Source organism: Mustelus asterias, chromosome 4 (assembly GCF_964213995.1).
Source record: "Mustelus asterias chromosome 4, sMusAst1.hap1.1, whole genome shotgun sequence".
NCBI lineage: Eukaryota > Metazoa > Chordata > Chondrichthyes > Carcharhiniformes > Triakidae > Mustelus > Mustelus asterias.
Window position 1 is genome coordinate 1,316,662 of NC_135804.1, and position 21,235 is coordinate 1,337,896.

General features: G+C 46.8%; 1 protein-coding gene across 6 annotated transcripts in view; it reads left to right on the top strand.

Annotated features, from left to right (window-relative positions):
* Positions 1–21,235, top strand: part of kiaa0513 (KIAA0513 ortholog) — a 140,399-nt gene that overhangs the window by 40,344 nt on the left and 78,820 nt on the right. The window contains exons 2-5 of one of the 6 annotated variants that reach the window (XM_078210494.1): positions 8,876–9,554; positions 10,763–10,864; positions 11,766–12,217; positions 13,332–13,431. In XM_078210494.1, the coding sequence (XP_078066620.1) occupies positions 11,892–12,217; positions 13,332–13,431 (426 nt within the window). In that variant the 5' untranslated portion in view covers positions 8,876–9,554; positions 10,763–10,864; positions 11,766–11,891. Of the gene's footprint in view, positions 1–1,212; positions 1,314–8,875; positions 9,555–10,762; positions 10,865–11,765; positions 12,218–13,331; positions 13,432–21,235 lie in introns of those variants that run through there. The other 5 variants (XM_078210493.1, XM_078210497.1, XM_078210496.1 and 2 more) reach the window with 5 other exon arrangements.

Here is a 21,235-nt window from a genome sequence, read left to right on the forward strand (position 1 = left end):
CCACTAGAGTTTAGAAGGTCGCTCATTTAAGACAGAGATGAGAATGTTTCGCTCTCAGAGGGTTGAGAGTCTCCGGAACTCTCTTCCTCAAAAGGCGGTGGAGCAGAATCTTTGAATATTTTTAAGGCAGAGCGAGATAGATTCTCGATTAACAAGGGGGTGAAAGGTTATCGGGGGGTCAGCTGGAATGTGAGGTTGAAGTTACCATCAGATCAGCCATGATCTTATTGAATGAGAGAGCAGGCCTGAGACACTGAGTGGTCTACTCTAATCTGCATGTTAGTGTGATACCTGGACTCGAAAGGTAATATTACTGGGGTAATAGTTTTTGTAATTTAGAAGATTAAGCAGTATATTGACCAAACTTTTCAAGCTATTTAGGGGAACAGAGGGTAGATAGAACCTGTTTCTAGTGGTTGGGGAATCTAGAGCTAGTTCCACAAACCCAGCCTACCTTTCCTAACACATGCATTGTTTTTTTCACTTGTCCAATTATCTTTTATAGCTTACTAATAAAACAGTATCCACCATCCTATCAGGGAGTGCATTCCAAATCCTAACCCATTACTGCATGAAAGTGCTTTTCTCCATGGCTGTCTCTGGTTCTCTTATCAATCACCTCGACTCTGTGTGTTTGAGGCACCTTCTTGAACCATTGCATCCTGTGGGGACACATGTAAGGAGTGAATTCCAGTTTTGATTTGGCAGTGAGATAGTTCCAGGTGGGGGTGGTGTGTGTGTTGGAGGGAAAGCTTCAGGCTGTGGTGTTCCCACAACACTGCTAATGATCTTGCTGAAGGTTGCAGAGCTGATTGAAGTGGGAACTGATGGTTTGTAGGTTTTGCACACATTGCAACCACAGTGGATCACGAGTATAGTATTAAAAGGGAGGTGTCTGTTTGAAAGCTGTTTTTAAGGAGCGTAATTTCTGTGAGAATCTGTACACAAAGGGACGGTTTTATCAGCAAATCAGGAGTACAATATTGTGACACTAACTCCTTGCTTCATTCCCCCTGAGTTGGGACTGCCTTTACTCGTCACACTGTCAGAGGTGATCCTTCAAAGAGATTTCAGATTTTAAGAATTTGGAGCTTTTCACAACACTTCACTTTGAAATATAAAACTCCGAAAGAATTCACTCAGCCACATGAGTTGTTGATTGGATAGATACAGTGACCTTCCCTCCTCCAGCTTTGTGAGACTCCTCCTTGCTGGAAAGGAGAGACGTGTTCTTCTTTCGCCTCTGAGTGTTATTCAGCTTCTGACAGAGAGACATCAGCAGTGGGAGAGAGCTGTGAGCCCAGAATCTGCAGGTACAGCCTAAACACTGCGGTGGTAACTATTGCTTTACACTGTGCCGGATGTGTGGTGTATCCTGCTGAATTGTTATTCTATCTGTGTGTGCCTGGGCTGTACTCGACACACAGCAGGTCGGTGCGATTGAGAAGCTGCCAGGGGCACAGAGTGCTGCTCGGATTGTTCCTGCAGCAAGTGGCTGAATGTTAACATTTGCTGCTTTCCTTCCCCTCTTGGGATGCAGTCAGGAGGGTAATTTCACAACACCCACCACCCCCTACCCCCTCTCCAAACTGTGGGGGTGTTGGTGCTGATTGCAGAGGCTGACGGGGCTATTACTGGACAACCACTCCAATCCACCAGAGAGAGAGGAAGAGGCCACTCTATCCCTCAAGCCTGTTCTGCCATTCATTAGATCACAGCTGGGCTGCACCTCAATTCCATTTACCTGCCCTATCCCCCATATCCCCTGATAACCTTCCCCAAGATCTCAGCCCTGGAAGCTTCAAATGACCCCAGTTGCCTCGTGCTTTCCAACAGGATCAGCTTATTGGTCCTCGGGAAGTGGGGGAAGGTCATAGAGTCATACAGCACAGAAAGAGACCTGACAGATTTTGCCTTCACTAACTCTGGCATTGACAGTATATTGTAACACGCTACTGCCATGCTCCCTTTAGCTAACTGCACACAGATTAGCTACTCAACATTTCAGCTGAAAGCTAGATAAACTCATTCAGTTTTGGAGAGCTTATTTGTAAATAAAGACACTAGATTGTAATGCAAGGCTGTACACAGTTGAGCACTGATGCCTTATTATAGAATCAAAGAATTTCATCTCTGGTTTGCAACTCTTATTGTAAAGATGAGTGTGTTCAGTGCTTGCTGTGTCTGTCCTGCTGCTGCTGGAGTCTGCTCTCCATTGAGGAGATCCTTGGGTGTTTCTTGGTCTCTGATAGGTCACATTTTTAGTGAACCGGAGCTGAGGGATGTTGAGAGTATAATTCTGTCTGAGAGTACATTGCTGAAATAAGCTGCTGTATGTTTCAGTGTAACTCACCCTAACATTCCCTAGAATTATTCCATCTGTGGCTTGTTTTAAAATAGTTTCAATGTCTGTCAGTGTTGTTCCTGCTTGTGTGTTTTTCTAGAGTGCTTTTTGACATGTTAGCAGTGTTGTACGGCCAGGCAAGGAGCTGTTTCATTTGTACGTGACATTACTTTCTCGTAGTGTACTTGTTTGGGGACAGGCTGTGCTTTTGACCAAACTCTACCCATTACCACTGCTTTAATTAGATTTCTTTCAAGGTCAGGTCATGTGGAACAGCCTGACACCGGTTGAATACTGACGCTTGAGTACCAATACTGCTTGCAGTGCCCTATCTATTTCGTGGGTATCAGGGAGAAGACAGAGTAGTCTCTGGAATGAATTCTCTCTCAGCCCTCACTGCTGCAAGCTATGAAGATGGCTTGGGGCAGTTTATTATTGTCCCTGTGGAAAAGTCCTTGTTTGGCTCGATGACCCTCACCAGTAAGTTTGTGTTTCGGAAAGTTGAGAGTTGCACTGGCACACTGGGTTTAGTTTGCTTCCACTTTCTGGGGTTTCCTCTTGTCAGGTGTAGTGACTCTTGTCAGGAGAAGCTAATCTGAGTGACCTTCGGCCACATTTGTGTGTATTATGGATGTGTATCCATAAGAAATAGGAACTGGAGTAGGTCCCTTGAGCCCCTCTGCCATTTAATAGGATCGTGGCTGATCCGACATTCCTCAGATCCACTTTCCTGCCCTTTCCCCATAACCCTCGATCCCCTTACTGATCAAAAATCTATCTACCTCAGCCTTAAATATACACCAAGACTCTGCTCCCATAGCTCTCTGTGGCGAGGAGTTCCAAAGACTCTCAACCCTCTGAGAGAAGAAAATCCTCCTCATCCCAGTCTTAAACTGACACCTCTTTATTCTGAGACTGTCCTCTGGTCCAAGACTCTCCCATGAGGGAAACATCCTCTCAGCATTTACCCTGTCAAGCCCCTGGAGAATCCGATGTTTCAATGAGATCACCTCTCATTCTTCTAAATCCCAACTTGTTTAACCTTTCCTCATAAAACAATCCCTCTGTGCTGGGGATCATCCTGGTGAACCTTCTCTGAACTGCCTCCAATGAAATAATATCTTTCCTTAAATAAGGAGATCAAAACTGCTCTCAGTTCTCCAGATATGGTCTCACCAGTACCTTGACATCAGGACTGTTCCCTCTGACTGCCATTAGTGGAAACTAGTACATCAATCACATGGAATGCAGAGAAGACAGTGCTAAATGGGGGCTTCAGATGTTTAGAGTCATAGAGGTTTACAGCATGGAAACAGGCCCTTCGGCCCAACTTGTCCATGCCGCCCTTTTCTTTTAAACCCTGAAGCTAGTCCCAATTGCCCATGTTTGGCCCATCTTACCCCTGTAACTCTCCCAATGTTTTTTAAAAGACAAAATTGTACCCACCTCTACTACTACCTCTGGCAGCTTGTTCCAGACACTCACCACCCTCTGTGTGAAAAAATTTGCCCCTCTGGACACTTTTGTATCTCTCCCCTCTCACCTTAAACCTATGCCCTCTAGTTTTAGACTCCCCTACCTTCGGGAAAAGATATTGACTATCTAGCTGATCTATGTCCCTGATTATTTTATAGACTTCTATAAGATCACCCCTCAGCCTCCTACACTCCAGGGAAAAAAGTCCCAGTCTATCCAGCCTCTCCTTATAACTCAATCCATCAAGTCCCAGTAGCATCCTAGTAAATCCTTTCTGCACTCTTTCTAGTTTAATAATATCCTTTCTATAATAGGGTGACCATTATCGTATTTCTGCACCAAAACCTCATAAATAGCAAGGTAGCATTTTAATTCTGAGGTAGAGGGTCTTTCTACAGAGTATCTCTGCTGTAACAGGTTAACCGAATGAAGCATCTGCAATTCTATCCTACAACTCAACACATCTTCCAAAAGGCAATCTTTTAGCGTATTTGCAAAGTTTAAAGCTCTGTGGCTGATTATTTTAGAAAACCAATTAAAGATACCTGGGATAGAACCGGGGAGAGTAATCTGGCCAGCTGTACTGTCACAAAGAACAAATTGCTCACATCTTATCGAAAATAGAGGAATATAGGAACAGCAAACAGCCATTCAGCACCTCGATCCTGTTCTACCATTTAGTGGAATCATGGCTGATGTACCCCGCTTTTCCCCAGATCCCTCAATACCTACGGTTAACAAATATCTGTCATTCTCAGTTACAAAGTTACACATTCATTTCACATTAATTGTAATTTGCAAAAGAAAGTTTGAAACTTCTGTCACCCATTTGGTGTGGAGCTGTTTCCTAATTTCACTCTGAAAGGTTTGCCACTAATGTTTAGACTATAAGCCGAGTCCTACGTTTTTCAACCAGTCCAGCAGTCAGAATGAATTACATTGCTTGGTACGTGTGTGTAGCTGACCACTTGTCACAGTGCTTCATGCTGTGGTGAAGTGCCTGCATCTTAAACAGAACTTACCAAGATTGACTCTTGGTATTTCCAGCATTTTCTGTTTTTACTGTGTTTAGCATTGTTGAAAGGAATATTGAAGTCTTTGTCCTGTTGCAATGCTTTTGATGCTCAAACACATGACATTTAAACTGAAGCAAAAACAAAACATTTGCGAGTGTAGAGCAGGAGACGATCGACAGGCTTTTCCATTGTGATGATGATGGACCCAACACGACGGTGTCAGATTTCCAGCATTGTTCTGTTTCTGTTTTTATTGCTTAAAGGGAACAAAGAACAATAGAGCACAGGAACAGGCCCTTCGGCCCTCCAAGCCTGCACCGATCATGTGTTCCTAACTAGACCATCCGTTTGTATCCCTCTTCCCAGTTTGAGAATTGTGTCAGTTTGACTGTTGTAAACTGTGAGTAATTAAAAATGGGCAGAAAATTTGGAGCCCAGATACAAGACGCTTCTCCAGATATCTCATTGAGGAGTGTTCGTGGCACAGTGGTTAGAACTGTTGCCTCATAGCGCCAGGGACCCAGGTTTGATTCCAGCCTTGTGTCACCGTCTGTGTGGAGTGTGCATGTTCTCCCCGTGTCTGTGTGGGTTTCCTCCGGGTGCTCCAGTTTCCTCCCACAGTCCAAAAGACGTGCTAGTTAGGTACATTGGCCATGCTAAATTCTCCCTCAGTGTACCTGAACAGGCGCCGGAGTGTGGCAACTAGGGGATTTTCACAGTAACTTCATTGCAGTGTTAATATAAGCCTACTCGTGACACTAATAAATAGACTTTAAAACTCTATGCTCTCTGGTGACTCATTGTCAAGAATGATGGAATTAATTGGCTGACTCCTTTATCTTGACTGGTTTAAAACCACACTAATCCGCATTTAGAGCAAGGTACAATGTTCAGGAAGATTTATGTTTTCGTTGGACAAGAAATGTCAATAGATGAGGACAGTTTTCCCAGCTCTTCCTGATAATGAAACTGTCTAACAGGTTAAACAAGGTTGCTCATCTATCTGAGCGTTACTGAGGAACTGAGTCATTTGGTTCCATTCTTTTGTATTCCGACACTGCTAGTAGGGATCGTAGCCAAACAGCCTGCTTCCTAATGCACTGTTCCTTCCATTATCAGGACATCACTGTTTAGCACAACTTCTCTCTGACACAAAAACAATTTGCATTGTAAGCACCTTTGACATTGTAAAACTTCCCCAATGTTTTACAGGAGTAATATAAGACAAACATCAGCACTCTGCCAAAAGGAAGACAATAGCTAAAGTAAACATTTGTCCCTTCGAAGCAGAAAAGGAGAAGTTATCAGGGGGGCAATGAGGAAGTGGCAGAGGTACTGAAGAAATATTTTTCCTCACAGGCAAACGCACAAGTTACACACCAGAAGTAGAGGGTAATCTGGGACCAGAGAGGTTAAGCAAAGTAACTAACATCAGCAGAGACAAGGGATTGGAGGACTTTTCTCTCGCACTTCCCTGTGGAGGATTCCAAGAACAATATCCTGCTTTTGGCTATGAGGCAACAGTTCTAACCACTGTGCCACGAACACTCCTCAACTGGCACTTTACTGGGTTGCTGGAGACTGCTCATTTTGCTTCTTTTCACAGGCCTCTCCCAGCACAAAGCACAGTGCAGTGTCTCACATCGCCACTCCTACAATGCAGCTCCCAACTTCACTTAAATATATTTTCTCTTTAAAATCATTGTTCACAACACCTCTCTGAATGTAACTGTGTTAAAAATATAAAGAACTTCCCATGTTCTCCATCACCCCTGCTCTTGAGTCAAGTAAAACTTAATAACCTTTCCATGTTTACTTATGACCTTTTCTTGCATTGTAAAATCTTTTATTTTTCTTTGAAAGTTAACAACTGAAATCCAAATGCTTATGTATCTCCTAAAGCAAATTTCTACCCATGCTGTGTGTGCTTGTCGCATATCTAACTTTGATCATCGCCACTTCACATTCCTGCTTTTAGACTCAGACTCTTTGATGCTTTAATCCCTGTAGCTCATTGTCTTCAGTTTAATTAAATTAGTCACATCGACACACACACAGTCCCCACGTTTCTTGCTTCACAGAATACTATAGAAATAATCAAATAATATTTGCTTCACAATTGTAAAAATAAAAATAACAGAATATTTTAAAAAGTTGTGAAACTTGTATGCTTGTACAAAGAATGCAGAAAGTTAGCATGCAGGTGCAGCAAGTGATTAAAAGTGAAAGGGCATCTTAGCCTTTGTTGCAAGAAGATTGGAGTAAAGGAATAAAACAAAAATGTCCTGCTACAGCTGTGTGCGGTTTTGGTGAGATCACACATGGAATATCACGTGCGGTTTTGGTATTTAATCAAGAAAATACTTATATTAGAGGCAGTACAGCGAGTTGACTAAATTGGTTTCTGGGTTGAAGTGGTTGTCCATGTTGAGAGGCTTGGTAAATTGAGCCTATATTATCTGGAGGTTAGAAGAACGAGAAGCTATCTCATTAAAACATACAAGATTCTGAAAGGCTTGATGGGGTAGAGATTGAAAGAGAGTTTTCACAGGTTGATCTAAAATACAGGGGCTTACTCTGAGGATAAGAGACTGAGCTGAGGAGAAATTACTTTACTCAAAGGTTAGTAGGTTTTGGATGCTGCGCCATTGAATAAGGCTGAGATAGACAAGACCTTTGGTGTCTCAGGGAATTAGGGGATATGGGGAGTTGCAGGAAAGTGCAGTTGAAGCCCAAGATCAGTCAAGATGGTGTTGAATGGTGTGGAACAAGCTTGACAGACCCAATGGTTTACTCCATGGACAGGGGACCAAAAACTTCACAGAATCACAGAATTGTTACAGTACAGAAGGAGGCCATTTGGCCCATCACATTGGCCCTGGCTCTCTGAAAGAGCAATTTACTTGGTACCATTCTGCGACTTCTCCTCATAGCTCTGCACATTCTTTCTTTTCATAAAACAGTCTAATTCCCTTTAGAATATCTCTAGTGAATCTGTCTCCACCATACTCTCAGACAGTGTATTCCAGATCCTAACCACTCGCTGTGTGAATCTGTCTCCACCACATTCTCAGACAGTGCATTCCAGATCCTAACCACTCGCTGTGTGAATCTGTCTCCACCACACTCTCAGACAGTGCATTTCTGACCATAACCACTTTTCCCACGTCGCTTTTGCTTCTTCTCCTAGTCATTTTCAGTCTGTGTCCTCTTGTTCTCGATCCTTTCATGGTGGGAATAATTTCTCCCCATCTGTCCAGACACGAAGATTTTGAATACCTTGATTCAATCTGCTCTCAGCATTCTTTTTATTGAGGACATAATCTGACTGAATTTTTATTGAACTGAATCTGTCACAATGCTGCTCATTCCATCAGCTCGTCCATGCCCTTTGGAATTCCTGCACCATTCCTCACAGCTCCTAATGCTTCAAGTTTCATATCAATCGCAAACTTTGAAATAGTGTCGGTAAACAAGGCCAGTGTCATTAATTTATAAATGATGAAAATCAAGGATTCCAACAGTGGGGAAGTCCGTTACAGACCATTCTCCAGCCTGAAGCAATCCATGAACCACTAAGCTTTGCTTTGTGTCACTCAGCCAATCCGTATCCGTGTTGCGATTGTTGCGTTTATTCCAGGAACTGTAACTCTGCTGAAATCTGTGTGTCACTGTGTCAAACACCTTTTGAGAAGGTCCGTGCACATCAACAGCATTGTCTTCATCAACCCTTTCTGTTATTACTTCCTCCAGCAAGTTAGTTTAAAAAATGATTTTCCATTGAGAAATGCATACTGGCTTTCCTTAATTAACATGCGATTGTCCATGTGATTGTTAATTATGTCCCAAGTTATGTTTCTGGATGTTTCCTGGCCACTGAAGTTAAACAGAGCGGTCTCTCGTTGCTGAGCTCATCTTTCCACCCTTTTTGAATCCTCCAGCCCTCCAAACCTAAGTTTAAGTTTGACAGAAAAATTCTGGTAAAACCTGTGAAATTTCCACTCTAACTTTCCTCCATATCCTATGATGCATTTCACAGCAGCACCGAGAGGAGGACACCGGGACAGTCAGCAGCACCTAGAGGAGTGTGCGAGAGGAGGACACCGGGACAGTCAGCAGCACCTAGAGGAGTGTGCGAGAGGAGGACACCGGGACAGACAGTCAGCAGCATCTAGAGGAGTGTGCGAGAGGAGGACACCGGGACAGACAGTCAGCAGCACCTAGAGGAGTGTGCGAGAGGAGGACACTGGGACAGACAGCACCTAGAGGAGTGTGCGAGAGGAGGACACCGGGACAGACAGCACCTAGAGGAGTGTGCGAGAGGAGGACACTGGGACAGACAGCACCTAGAGGAGTGTGCGAGAGGAGGACACTGGGACAGACAGCATCTAGAGGAGTGTGCGAGAGGAGGACACTGGGACAGACAGCACCTAGAGGAGTGTGCGAGAGGAGGACACTGGGACAGACAGCATCTAGAGGAGTGTGCGAGAGGAGGACACCGGGACAGACAGTCAGCAGCACCTAGAGGAGTGTGCGAGAGGAGGACACTGGGACAGACAGCATCTGAAGCTGGAGTAGAGACGACAAGGGAGAGCGCTGATTGTGGGAAGATTGAAAACAGCAGTGGAGTGCAGTGAGAAATCGGAGTGCGAGATTGGAGTTTGGAGCTCCTGAGGTGAGGGACAAGTGGAAGCAACTGATTGGGTGCGTGTGGTCGGGTAAGTATTTATTACTTTTTATTGCTCATAGTTTGTAAGATCTTTATTTTGTGGTTTATAGTTTGTCAGGGCCATATTCTTTTGTAATGCGGACCAGGGAAGAAGGGCCTAAGAGTAATTGATATTTGATTTGAAGTATTTTCCAAAAGGTTTAATTTAAAACATAGGTCAGGACAGGAGAACTCAAAGCCATTGTATGCTCCTCCTGCTCTATGTGGGAAATTTTCCAGTGCTCAGGGCCAGCATATGTGCAGGACGTGCCTCCAGCTGTAGTTCCTGGATGCCAAGGTTTTGGAGCTGGAGCGGTGGCTGGAAACACTGTGGAGCATCCCTGAGAACATAAGGACTAGGAGCAGGAGTAGGCCATCTGGCCCATCGAGCCTGCTCCGCCATTCAATAAGATCATGGCTGATCTTTTCATGGACTCAGCTCCACTTACCCACCCGCTCACCATAACCCTTAATTACTTTACTGATCAAAAATGTATCTATCCTTGCCTTAAAAACATTCAATGAGGTAGCCTCAACTGCTTCACTGGGCAGGGAATTCCACAGATTCACAATCCTTTGTGTGAAGAAGTTCCTCCTCAACTCAGTCCTAAATCTGCTTCCCCTTATTTTGAGGCTATGCCCCCGAGTTCTTGTTTCACCCACCAGTGGAAACAACTTCCCTGCTTCTATCTCACCTATTCCTTTCATAATCTTATATGTTTTTATAAGATCTCCCCTCATTCTTCTGAATTCCAATGAGTATAGCCCCAGTCTACTCAGTCTCTCCTCATAAGCCAACCCTCTCTACTCCGGAATCAACCTAGTGAATCTCCTCTGCACCCCCTCCAGTGCCAGTATATCCTTTCTCAAGTAAGGAGACCAAAACTGTACACAGTACTCCAGGTGTGGCCTCACCAGCACCTTATACAGCTGCAACATAACCTCGCTGTTTTTAAGCTCCATCCCTCTAGCAATGAAGGACAAAATTCCATTTGCCTTCTTAATTACCTGCTGCACCTGCAAACCAACTCCTTGAGATTCCTGCACAAGGACACCCAGGTCCCTCTGCACAGCAGCATGCTGCAATTTTTTACCATTTAAATAATAGTCCATTTTGCTGTTATTCCTACCAAAATGGATGACCTCACATTTACCAACATTGTACTCCATCTGCCAGACCCTCGCCCGCTCACTTAGACTATCTATATCCCTTTGCAGACTTTCAGCGTCCTCTGCACACTTTGCTCTGCCACTCATCTTGGTGTCATCTGCGAATTTTGACACACTACACTTGGTCCCCAACTCCAGATCATCTATGAGGTATGAGAATATCATGGATAGCAGAAATAGAGAGGTGGTCACACCGCAGGCTCAGACTCCACAGGCAGGAAGGGAATGGACAACCACCAGGGAGAGCAAGAGAACCATGCAGGCAGTGCAGGAATCTCCTGTGGTCATTCTCCTGTAAAACAGATATATCACTATGGATATTGTTGGGGGAATGGCCTTTCCGGGGAAAGTAGCAACAGCCAAATCTGTTGCCCCACAGTTGGTTCTGCTGCACGGGAAAGGAATACGATGTGTGGGAATGTAATAATTATAGGGGATTCACTTGTTCGGGAAATAGATAGGCATTTCTGTGGCCGCAAACAAGACTCCGAGATGGTATGTTGCCTTCCTGATCATAAACCCTTGCAGTGCAGAAGGAGGCCATTTGGCCCATTGAGTCTGCACCGCCCACAATCCCATCCGGGTCCTATCCCTGTAACCCCATTTACCCTGCTAGTCCACCTGACATGAAGGGGCAATTTAGCATGGCCAATCCACCTAACCCGCACATCTTTGGACTGTGGGAGGAAACTGGAGCATCTGGAGGAAACCCACGCAGACACGGGGAGAACATGCAAACTCCACACAGACAGTGACTCAAGCCGGGAATTGAACCCGGGTCCCTGGCACCAAGAGGCAGCAGTGCTAACCACTGTGTCACCGTGTTGCCCTGATGATGGGGTCAAGGATATCTTAGTGTAACCACAAGACTAAAGTGACCCTAGCACCTCTGAAATTGTCATTTTACTCTGTATCTAACCCTTGCCGTACTGCTCTGAATGTTTGAAATAGCTAGTGTTTAATTCTCCAATCATAACCTGCCCCGAGAAAGAGAGGCAGAGGACTGAGTATCTCGGGCACAAACTGTTTTATGTTCTCTGCATGCTTGTAGGCTGATCATGGAGCCAGTACCGGTTTACAGAGTGGGTCTGGACTGTTGGGTACAATAGCAGACTACCTGAACCAATCTGAGATTCATCACCCGCCTGTTACTGCAGTGTTTCTCCTCTCAGCCTGGATGGGCACCCAGGAAGCTCCCCATGGCAATCTGGAAAGTCTTGGTTCTGACGTGATCGAGGATGAGTCGCTTTGTTTGACCAGAGCTGTTGGTAATGGGCACAGTGATAGGACAGGCCGGATAGAGAGTGAGGACACCGACTCTGTTGACAGCGACAATGGTCTGGAGGATTCCCCAACAAACACCACCTGGGACAATTCCAGGAGAGCTTCATCAAATGAATCCTTTTCTTCACGTCAGAGCGTTGACTCCGTGTTGGATGATGAAGCAGTGTCGGAATGCAGAGAATTCATGAGGAGATATGTGGAAAAAATCTTCACTGGGAGGTAAGCAGTTGAATGAGAGTTGTTTGGCTGTTTGTTTGGTCACAGCATGGTAGGATTTTCTTTAAATGCAGTTGCTGCAGTTTGAATAATTTAAAGTCTCTCCGCAATCATAATTAAAAATGTATTTCTATCTCCTCTGACAGCTCCGTGTAACTGGAACCTGACAGTCGGCAGATCCCAACTTATAGAATCCCTACAATGCAGAAAGAGGCCATTCGGCCCATCGAGTCTGCACCGACCACAATCACACCCAGCCCCTATCCCCATAACCCTATATATTTACCCCACTAATCCCTCTAACCTACGCATCCCGGGACACTAAGGGTTAATTTAGCACGGCCATTTAACCTAACCCGCACATCTTTCAGACTGTGGGAGGAAACCGGAGCACCCGGAGGAAACCCACACAGACATGGGGAGGACGTGAGGACTCCACGCACACATTGACCCAAGCCGGGGATTGAACCTGGGTCCCTGTGAGGTATCCAGCGTTGGCAATGCTATTGAATGCCAAGGAGCGATGGTTAGATCCTCTCTTGTTGGAGATGGTCAGTGCCTGGCACTTGTCTGGTACAAACGTTACTTGTCAGCCCGAGCCTGGATATTATCCAGATCTTGCTGCATTTGGACATGGGCTGCTTCAGTATCTGAGGAGTTGTGAATGGTGCTGAACATTGTGCAATCATCGGCGAACATCCCCACTGCTGATCTTTCAATGGCATCATTGCATTTCTGACAATAAACATGAGAGTGTGAAAGAGGATGAGATGGAGGAGAGGGGGCTGAGAGGGGGATGGTGGAGGAGAGGGGGCTGAGAGGGGGATGGTGGAGGGGGATGCTGGGGGAGAGGGGGATGCTGGGGGAGAGGGGGATGCTGGGGGAGAGGGGGATGCTGGGGGAGAGGGGGATGCTGGGGGAGAGGGGGATGCTGGGGGAGAGGGGGATGCTGGGGGAGAGGGGGATGCTGGGGGAGAGGGGGATGCTGGGGGAGAGGAGGATGCTGGGGGAGAGGGGGATGCTGGGGGAGAGGAGGATGCTGGGGAGCGGGGCATGGGAATTGTCTCAATTTTGATGAAAATATCTCCTAACTTTGTCTCTCGTTCTCTTGTTGCAGGGATGAAATTGGCCAGGAGGACAAAAGCCACTTTGGAGAGCTCTGTTCTGATGAAAAAAATCAAGGCAGAGAGTGGTTCGCAAAATATGTCAGCGCCCAGGTATGAACAGGGGGAGGAGCGGCATGTGAACATACAGGCAGTGATAAGGCCATAAGATATAGGAGCAGAAGTAGGCCATTTGGCCCATCAGCTCTGCTCCTCCATTCAATGAGATCATTACTGATCCGATGTGATAATTCTCAACTCCCATTTTACCTCCTTATCCCTGTAACCCTCGATTCCCTTACTGATTAAAAATCTGCCTATCTCGGCTTTGAACATACTTAACAACCCAGCCTCTACAGCCTCTGTGATAAAGAATTCCACACATTCACTCCCCTCTGAGAGAAGAAATTCCTCCTCATCTCTGTCTTAAATGGGCGATCCCTCACTCTGAGTGCCGGGGCGGCACGGTAGCACAGTGGTTAGCACTGCTGCTTCACAGCTCCAGGGTCCCGGGTTCGATTCCCGGCTTGGGTCACTGTCTGTGTGGAGTTTGCACATTCTCCTCGTGTCTGCGTGGGTTTCCTCCGGGTGCTCCGGTTTCCTCCCACAGTCCAAAGATGTGCGGGTTAGGTTGATTGGCCAGGTTAAAAAATTGCCCCTTAGAGTCCTGGGATGTGTAGGTTAGAGGGATTAGCGGGTAAATATGTGGGGGTAGGGCCTGGGTGGGATTGTGGTCGGTGCAGACTCGATGGGCCGAATGGCCTCCTTCTGCACTGTAGGGTTTCTATGATTTCTATGATTTCTATGAGACTGTACCCCCTGGTCCCAGACTCTCCCACACGGGGAAACAACCTCTCAGCATCGACCCTGTCAAACTTCCTGAGAATCCGATATGTCTCAATAAGGCTGTCTCTCATTCTTCTCAACTCCAATGAATACAGGCCCAACCTACTCAACCTCTCCTCATAGGAAAATCCCTCCACACACAGGATCAACCTAGTGAACCTTCTCTGGACTGCTTCCAATGCCAGTATATCTTTCCTTAGGTAAGGGGACCAAAACTGTTCAGAGATGATCCTGCGCTGATGTTTGGGCCGGAATAGTTGTGACTGAGTTCTCACTGGAATTGGTGGTATATTCTGAATCTAATGGCCATTGGTCACTGTGTGATCACTGAACACAGGCTTGGACCAAAAAATGTCCATTTGTCCGACCTCAAACATGTGCTGTGCCCAGAATTAACCCCTTCCTGTGACTGTTCTGCATATCGAATATCTTCTGGCACTTGGGCGACACGGTGACACAGTGGTTAGCACTGCTGCCTCACAGCGCCAGGGACCCGGGTTCGATTCCCGACTTGAGTCACTGTCTGTGTGGGGTCTGCACGTTTTCCCCATGTCTGCGTGGGTTTCCTCCGGGTGCTCCAGTTTCCTCCCACAGTCCAAAGATGTGCGGGCTAGGTGCATTGACCCGAACAGGCGACGGACGGAGTGTGGCGACTAGGGAAATTTCAGAGTAACTTCATTGCAGTGTTAATGTAAGCCTTACTTGTCATCATAGAAACCCTACAGTGCAGAAGGAGGCCATTCGGCCCATCGAGTCTGCACCGACCACAATCCCACCCAGGCCCTACCCCCACATATTTACCTGCTAATCCCTCTAACCTACGCATCCCAGGACTCTAAGGGGCAATTTTTAACCTGGCCAATCAACCTAACCCGCACATCTTTGGACTGTGGGAGGAAACCGGAGCACCCGGAGGAAACCCACGCAGACACGAGGAGAATGTGCAAACTCCACACAGACAGTGACCCGAGCCAGGAATCGAACCGGGGACCCTGGAGCTGTGAAGCAGCAGTGCTAACCACTGCGCTACCGTGCCGCCACTAATTGTGACTAATAAATAAACTATACATCCTAACCTCACTCCCACCATTCGACTGAAAATAAGAACAGGAAATGCTGAATGTACAAAGCAGGTTGACAGCATCTGTGGAGAGAGAAACAGTTAATGTTTCAGGTCTGTGTTTCTTCACCAGAACTGGGAAAAGTTAGAAAGGCGATAGGTTTTGAGGTCTGTGATAGGCTGGGCGGCAAGAGAGATGAAAAGGACAATAGGGTTCATGATGCAAGGACAAATGGACAATTAGAGAAAGACAAGATGTTCAATAGAACATAGAAAGCCACAGCACAAACAGGCCCTTCGGCCCACAAGTTGCGCTGATCATATCCCTACCTCTAGGCCTATCTATAGCCCTCAATCCCATTAAATCCCATGTACTCATCCAGAAGTCTCTTAAAAGACCCCAACGAGTTTGCCTCCACCACCACCGACGTCAGCCGATTCCACTCACCCACCACCCTCTGAGTGAAAAACTTACCCCTGACATCTCCTCTGTACCTACCCCCCAGCACCTTAAACCTGTGTCCTCTCGTAGCAACCATTTCAGCCCTTGGAAATAGCCTCTGAGAGTCTACCTTATCCAGACCTCTCAACATCTTGTAAACCTCTATCAGGTCACCTCTCATCCTTCGTCTCTCCAGGGAGAAGAGACCAAGCTCCCTCAACCTATCCTCATAAGGCATGCCCCCCAATCCAGGCAACATCCTTGTAAATCTCCTCTGCACCCTTTCAATGGCTTCAACATCTTTCCTGTAATGAGGTGACCAGAACTGCGCGCAGTACTCCAAGTGGGGTCTAACCAGGGTCCTATAAAGCTGCAGCATTATCTCCCGACTCCTAAACTCAATCCCTCGATTAATGAAGGCTAGTACGCCGTACGCCTTCTTGACCGCATCCTCCACCTGCGAGGCCGATTTAAGAGTCCTATGGACCCGGACCCCAAGGTCCTTCTGATCCTCTACACTGCTAAGAATGGTACCCTTCATATTATACTGCTGCTTCATCCCATTGGATCTGCCAAAATGGATCACTACACACTTATCCGGGTTGAAGTCCATCTGCCACTTCTCCGCCCAGTCTTGCATTCTATCTATGTCTCGCTGCAACTTCTGACATCCCTCCAAACTATCCACAACACCACCTACCTTGGTGTCGTCAGCAAACTTACCAACCCATCCCTCCACTTCCTCATCCAGGTCATTTATGAAAATGACAAACAGCAAGGGTCCCAGAACAGATCCCTGGGGCACTCCACTGGTCACTGACCTCCATGCAGAGAAAGACCCCTCCACAGCCACTCTCTGCCTTCTGCAGGCAAGCCAGTTCTGGATCCACAAGGCAACAGCCCCTTGGATCCCATGCCCTCTCACTTTCTCAAGAAGTCTTGCATGGGGGACCTTATCGAACGCCTTGCTGAAGTCCATATAGACCACATCCCACCGCTCTTCCTTCGTCAATGTGTTTGGTCACATTTTCAAAGAACTCAACCAGGCTCGTAAGGCACGACCTGCCCTTGACAAAGCCGTGCTGACTACTTTTGATCATACTAAACTTCTCTAGATGATCATAAATCCTGTCTCTCAGGATCCTCTCCATCAACTTACCAACCACTCATTGTTCCAGAGGAGCAGCTAGAGTGGTGGTTCAAGTGAGGAGAGCTAGTAGGTAAGAGGTTATTTTTAACTTACTCTTTTTTTTCGGAGTTTTTTTTCTCTAAGGCAGCCGGGAGTGTAAAACCGGAAGTCGGCCCCAGTGAATTTTTTGAGTCAGAGCAAGGGAGGCAGCGAGTGGAACGCGAGACTGCGCAGGCGCCTGACATCAGCCAGTAGCGCGCGGAAGGTTTAAAAAGCAGGCCGCCCTATCCAGCGGGCAGAGTTGTGAGCGGGCGGCGGAGTGAGAGGGAGCAGAGTGGGACGGCTTTGGCTCAAACAGGCTTCGGCGTGAACAGGCAGAGGCGAGGGTAGGTTCCGGTAAGTTGTTTTTGTTTCTTCCGAGTAGAAAGAATGCCAGGCAGGATGTTGGAATGCTTCTCTTGCAGGATGTGGGAAGTCAGGGAGACCTCTGGTGTCCCTGACAACGACACCTGCAGGAGGTGCATCCAGCTGCAGCTCCTAACAAACCGCGTTAGGGAACTGGAGCAGGAGCTGGATGACCTCCGGATCATTCGGGAGAATGAGGAGTTTATAGATAGTAGCTTCAGGGAGGCAGTTACGCCAAAGGCACAGAGCACAGGTAATTGGGTTACCGTCAAGCGAGGGAAAGGGAAAGGGCAGGCAGAGCAGGGTTCCTGTGGCCATTCCCCTCCACAACAGGTATATCGGCAGCCGGATCTCTGGCACTGAGTCTGGTTCTGCAGCGCAGAAGGGAGGGTGGAAGAAGAGGAGAGCGGTAGTGATCGGGGACTTGACTGTCAGAGGTACAGACAGGAGGTTCTGTGGTTGTGACAGAGACTCCCGGATGGTTTGTTGCCTCCCGGGTGCCAGGGTCAGGGATGTCTCTGATCGCGTGCACAGCATTCTGAAGTGGGAGGGTGATCAGCCAGATGTCATGGTACACATCGGCACCAATGACGTAGGAAGGAAGAGTGAGGAGGTCCTGAAGAGTGAGTATAGAGAGCTTGGTAGGAAGTTAAAAAGCAGGACCCCGAGGGTAGTAATCTCAGGATTGCTACCTGTGCCACGTACCAGTGAGGGTAAGAGTGGGATGCTCGGGCGGATGAACACGTGGCTGAGGAACTGGTGTAAGGGGCAGGGTTTCAGATTTCTAGATCATTGGGACCTCTTCTGGGGCAGGTGAGACCTGTACAAGAGAGACGGGTTCCACCTGAACTACAAGGGGACCAATATACTTGCAGGGAGGTTTGCTAGTGTTATTGGGGAGGGTTTAAACTAGATTTGCAGGGGGATGGGAACCAAAGTGCCAGACCTCGAAGGAAACTAGTGTTGAAATTGCAGGGGCCCTGGCAGATATATTTAAAATGTCGGTATCCACGGGTGAGGTGCCGGATGATTGGAGGATAGCTCATGTTGTTCCATTGTTTAAAAAAGACTCAAAAAGTAATGCGGGAAATTATAGGCCGGTAAGTTTGACGTCAGTAGTAGGTAAATTATTGGAAGGAGTATTAAGAGATAGGATCTACAAATATTTGGATAGACAGGGACTTATTATGGAGAGTCAACATGGCTTTGTGCGTTGTAGCTCATGTTTAACCAATCTATTAGAGTTTTTCGAGGAGGTTACCAGGAAAGTGGCTGAAGGGAAGGCGGTGGATATTGTCTACATGGACTTCAGTAAGGCCTTTGATAAGGTCCCGCATGGGAGGTGAGTCAGGAAGGGTCAGTCGCTAGGTTACATGGGGAGGTAGTAAATTGGATTAGACATTGGCTCAATGGAAGAAGCCAGAGAGTGGTAGTGGAGGATTGCTTCTCTGAGTGGAGGCCTGTGACTAGTGGTGTGCCACAGGGATCAGTGCTGGGTCCATTGTTGTTTGTTATCTATATCAATGATCTGGATGATAATGTGGTAAATTGGATCAGCAAGTTTGCTGATGATACAAAGATTGGAGGTGTAGTGGACAGTGAGGAAGGTTTTCAAAGCTTGCAGAGGGATTTGGACCAACTAGAAAAATGGGCTGAAAAATGGCAGATGGAGTTTAATGCAGACAAGTGTGAGGTATTGCACTTTGGAAGGACAAACCAAGGTAGAACATGCCAGGTAAATGGTAGGACACTGAAGAGTGCAGTAGAACAGAGGGATCTGGGAATACAGATACATAATTCCCTAAAAGTGGCGTCACAGGTAGATAGGGTCGTAAAGAGTGCTTTTGGTACATTGGCCTTTATAAATCAAAGTATTGAGTATAAGAGTTGGAATATTATGGTGAGGTTGTATAAGCACAGTAAGAAATCTCACAACACCAGGTTAAAGTCCAACAGGTTTATTTGGTAGCAAATACCATAAGCTTTCGGAACACAGCTCCTTCGTCAGATGGGGTGGATATCTGTTCTCCAACAGTGCACAGACACAGAAATCAAGTTACAGAATACTAATTAGAATGCAAATCTCTACAGCCAGCCAGGTCTTAAAGGTACAGATAACGACACACGACAGCGCAGAGTCGCTGAGCAGAAACTGATAGCCAAGTTCCGCACACATGAGGACGGCCTAAACCGGGATGTTGGATTTATGTCACATTATCAGTAACCCCCACAGCTTACCTCCTGGGCTTGTAGAATCTCACTAGCTGTTCTGTCTGGAGACAATACACATTTCTTTAACCTGTGTTGAATGCTCCCTCCACCCACATTATCTGTACCTTTAAGACCTGGCTGGCTGTAGAGATTTGCATTCTAATTAGTATTCTGTAACTTGATTTTTGTGTCTGTGCACTGTTGGAGAACAGATATCCACCCCATCTGACAAAGGAGCTGTGCTCCGAAGGCTTATGGTATTTGCTACCAAATAAACCTGTTGGACTTTAACCTGGTGTTGTGAGACTTCTTACTGTGCTTACCCCAGTCCAACGCCGGCATCTCCACATCATGAGGTTGTATAAGACATTGGTGAGGTTGAATTTAGAGTATTGTGTGCAGTTTTGGTCACCTAATTACAGGAAGGATATTAATAAGGTTGAAAGAGTGCAGAGAAGGTTTACAAGGAATTTGCCAGGACTTGAGAAACTGAGTTACAGAGGAAGGTTGAATAGGTTAGGACTTTATTCCCTGGAGCATAGAAGAATGAGGGGAGATTTGATAGAGGTGTATAAAATTATGATGGGTATAGATAGAGTGAATGCAAGCAGGCTTTTTCCACTGAGGCTAGGGGAGAAAAAAAACTAGAGGACATGGGTTAAGGGGGAAACTTTTAAAGGGCGGCACGGTGGCACAGTGGTTAGCGCTGCTGCTTCACAGCTCCAGCGACCTGGGTTCGATTCCCGGCTTGGGTCACTGTCTGTGTGGAGTTTACACATTCTCCTCGTGTCTGCGTGGGTTTCCTCCAGGTGCTCCGGTTTCCTCCCACAGTCCAAAGATGTGCGGGTTAGGTTGATTGGCCATGCTAAAAAAAAAAAATTGCCCCTTACTGTCCTGAGATGCGTAGGTTAGAGGGATTAGTGGGTAAATCTGTGGGGGTTATGGGGGTCGGGCCTGGGTGGGATTGTGGTCGGTGCAGACTCGATGGGCAGAATGGCCTCTTTCTGTACTGTAGGGTTTCTATGATTCTATTCTATGATTCGGGGGGGCTTCTTCACGCAGAGCGTGGTGGGAGTGTGGAATGAGCTGCCAGATAAAGTGGTAAATGCGGGCTCACTTTTAACATTTAAGAAAAACTTGGACGGGTTCATGGATGAGAGGGGTGTGGAGGGATATGGTCCAAGTGCAGGTCAGTGGGACTAGGCAGAAAAATGGTTCGGCACAGACAAGAAGGGCCAAAAGGCCTGTTTCTGAGCTGTAATGTTCTCTGGTTCTCTGGGTGTAGAGGTGTGATTGGCAGGATCATGAATAGCTGCCATCTGAAGATGGAAAAAAGAGAGAAACAGCAGATTTAAAAAAAAATCATAAAGGCAAATTACTGCAGATGCTGGAATCTGAAACCAAAACAGAAAACGCTGGACAATCTCAGCAGGTCTGACAGTGTCTGTGGAGAGAGAATAGAGCCAACGTTTCGAGTCTGGATGCCTCTTTGCATCATCCCTGGGATAGTTTGATCGCGGGGAAGAGAAAGGCTGACACAGGTTGGGTGCTCTTTCCGTGTTGTAGTCTCTGTCTGCAGGCACAACCCATGTGACTGCCGTGGCTCACTGAGGGTCTCTAGTAGCAAATGCTGGTACTGCAGCATTGATGTGGAGATGCCGGCATTGGACTGGGTGGGGTAAGCACAGTAAGAGGTCTCACAATGCCAGGTTAAAGTCCAACAGGCGACACGGTAGCACAGTGGTTAGCACTGCTGCTTCACAGCTCCAGGGTCCCGGGTTCGATTCCCGGCTCGGGTCACTGCCTGTGTGGAGTTCGCACATTC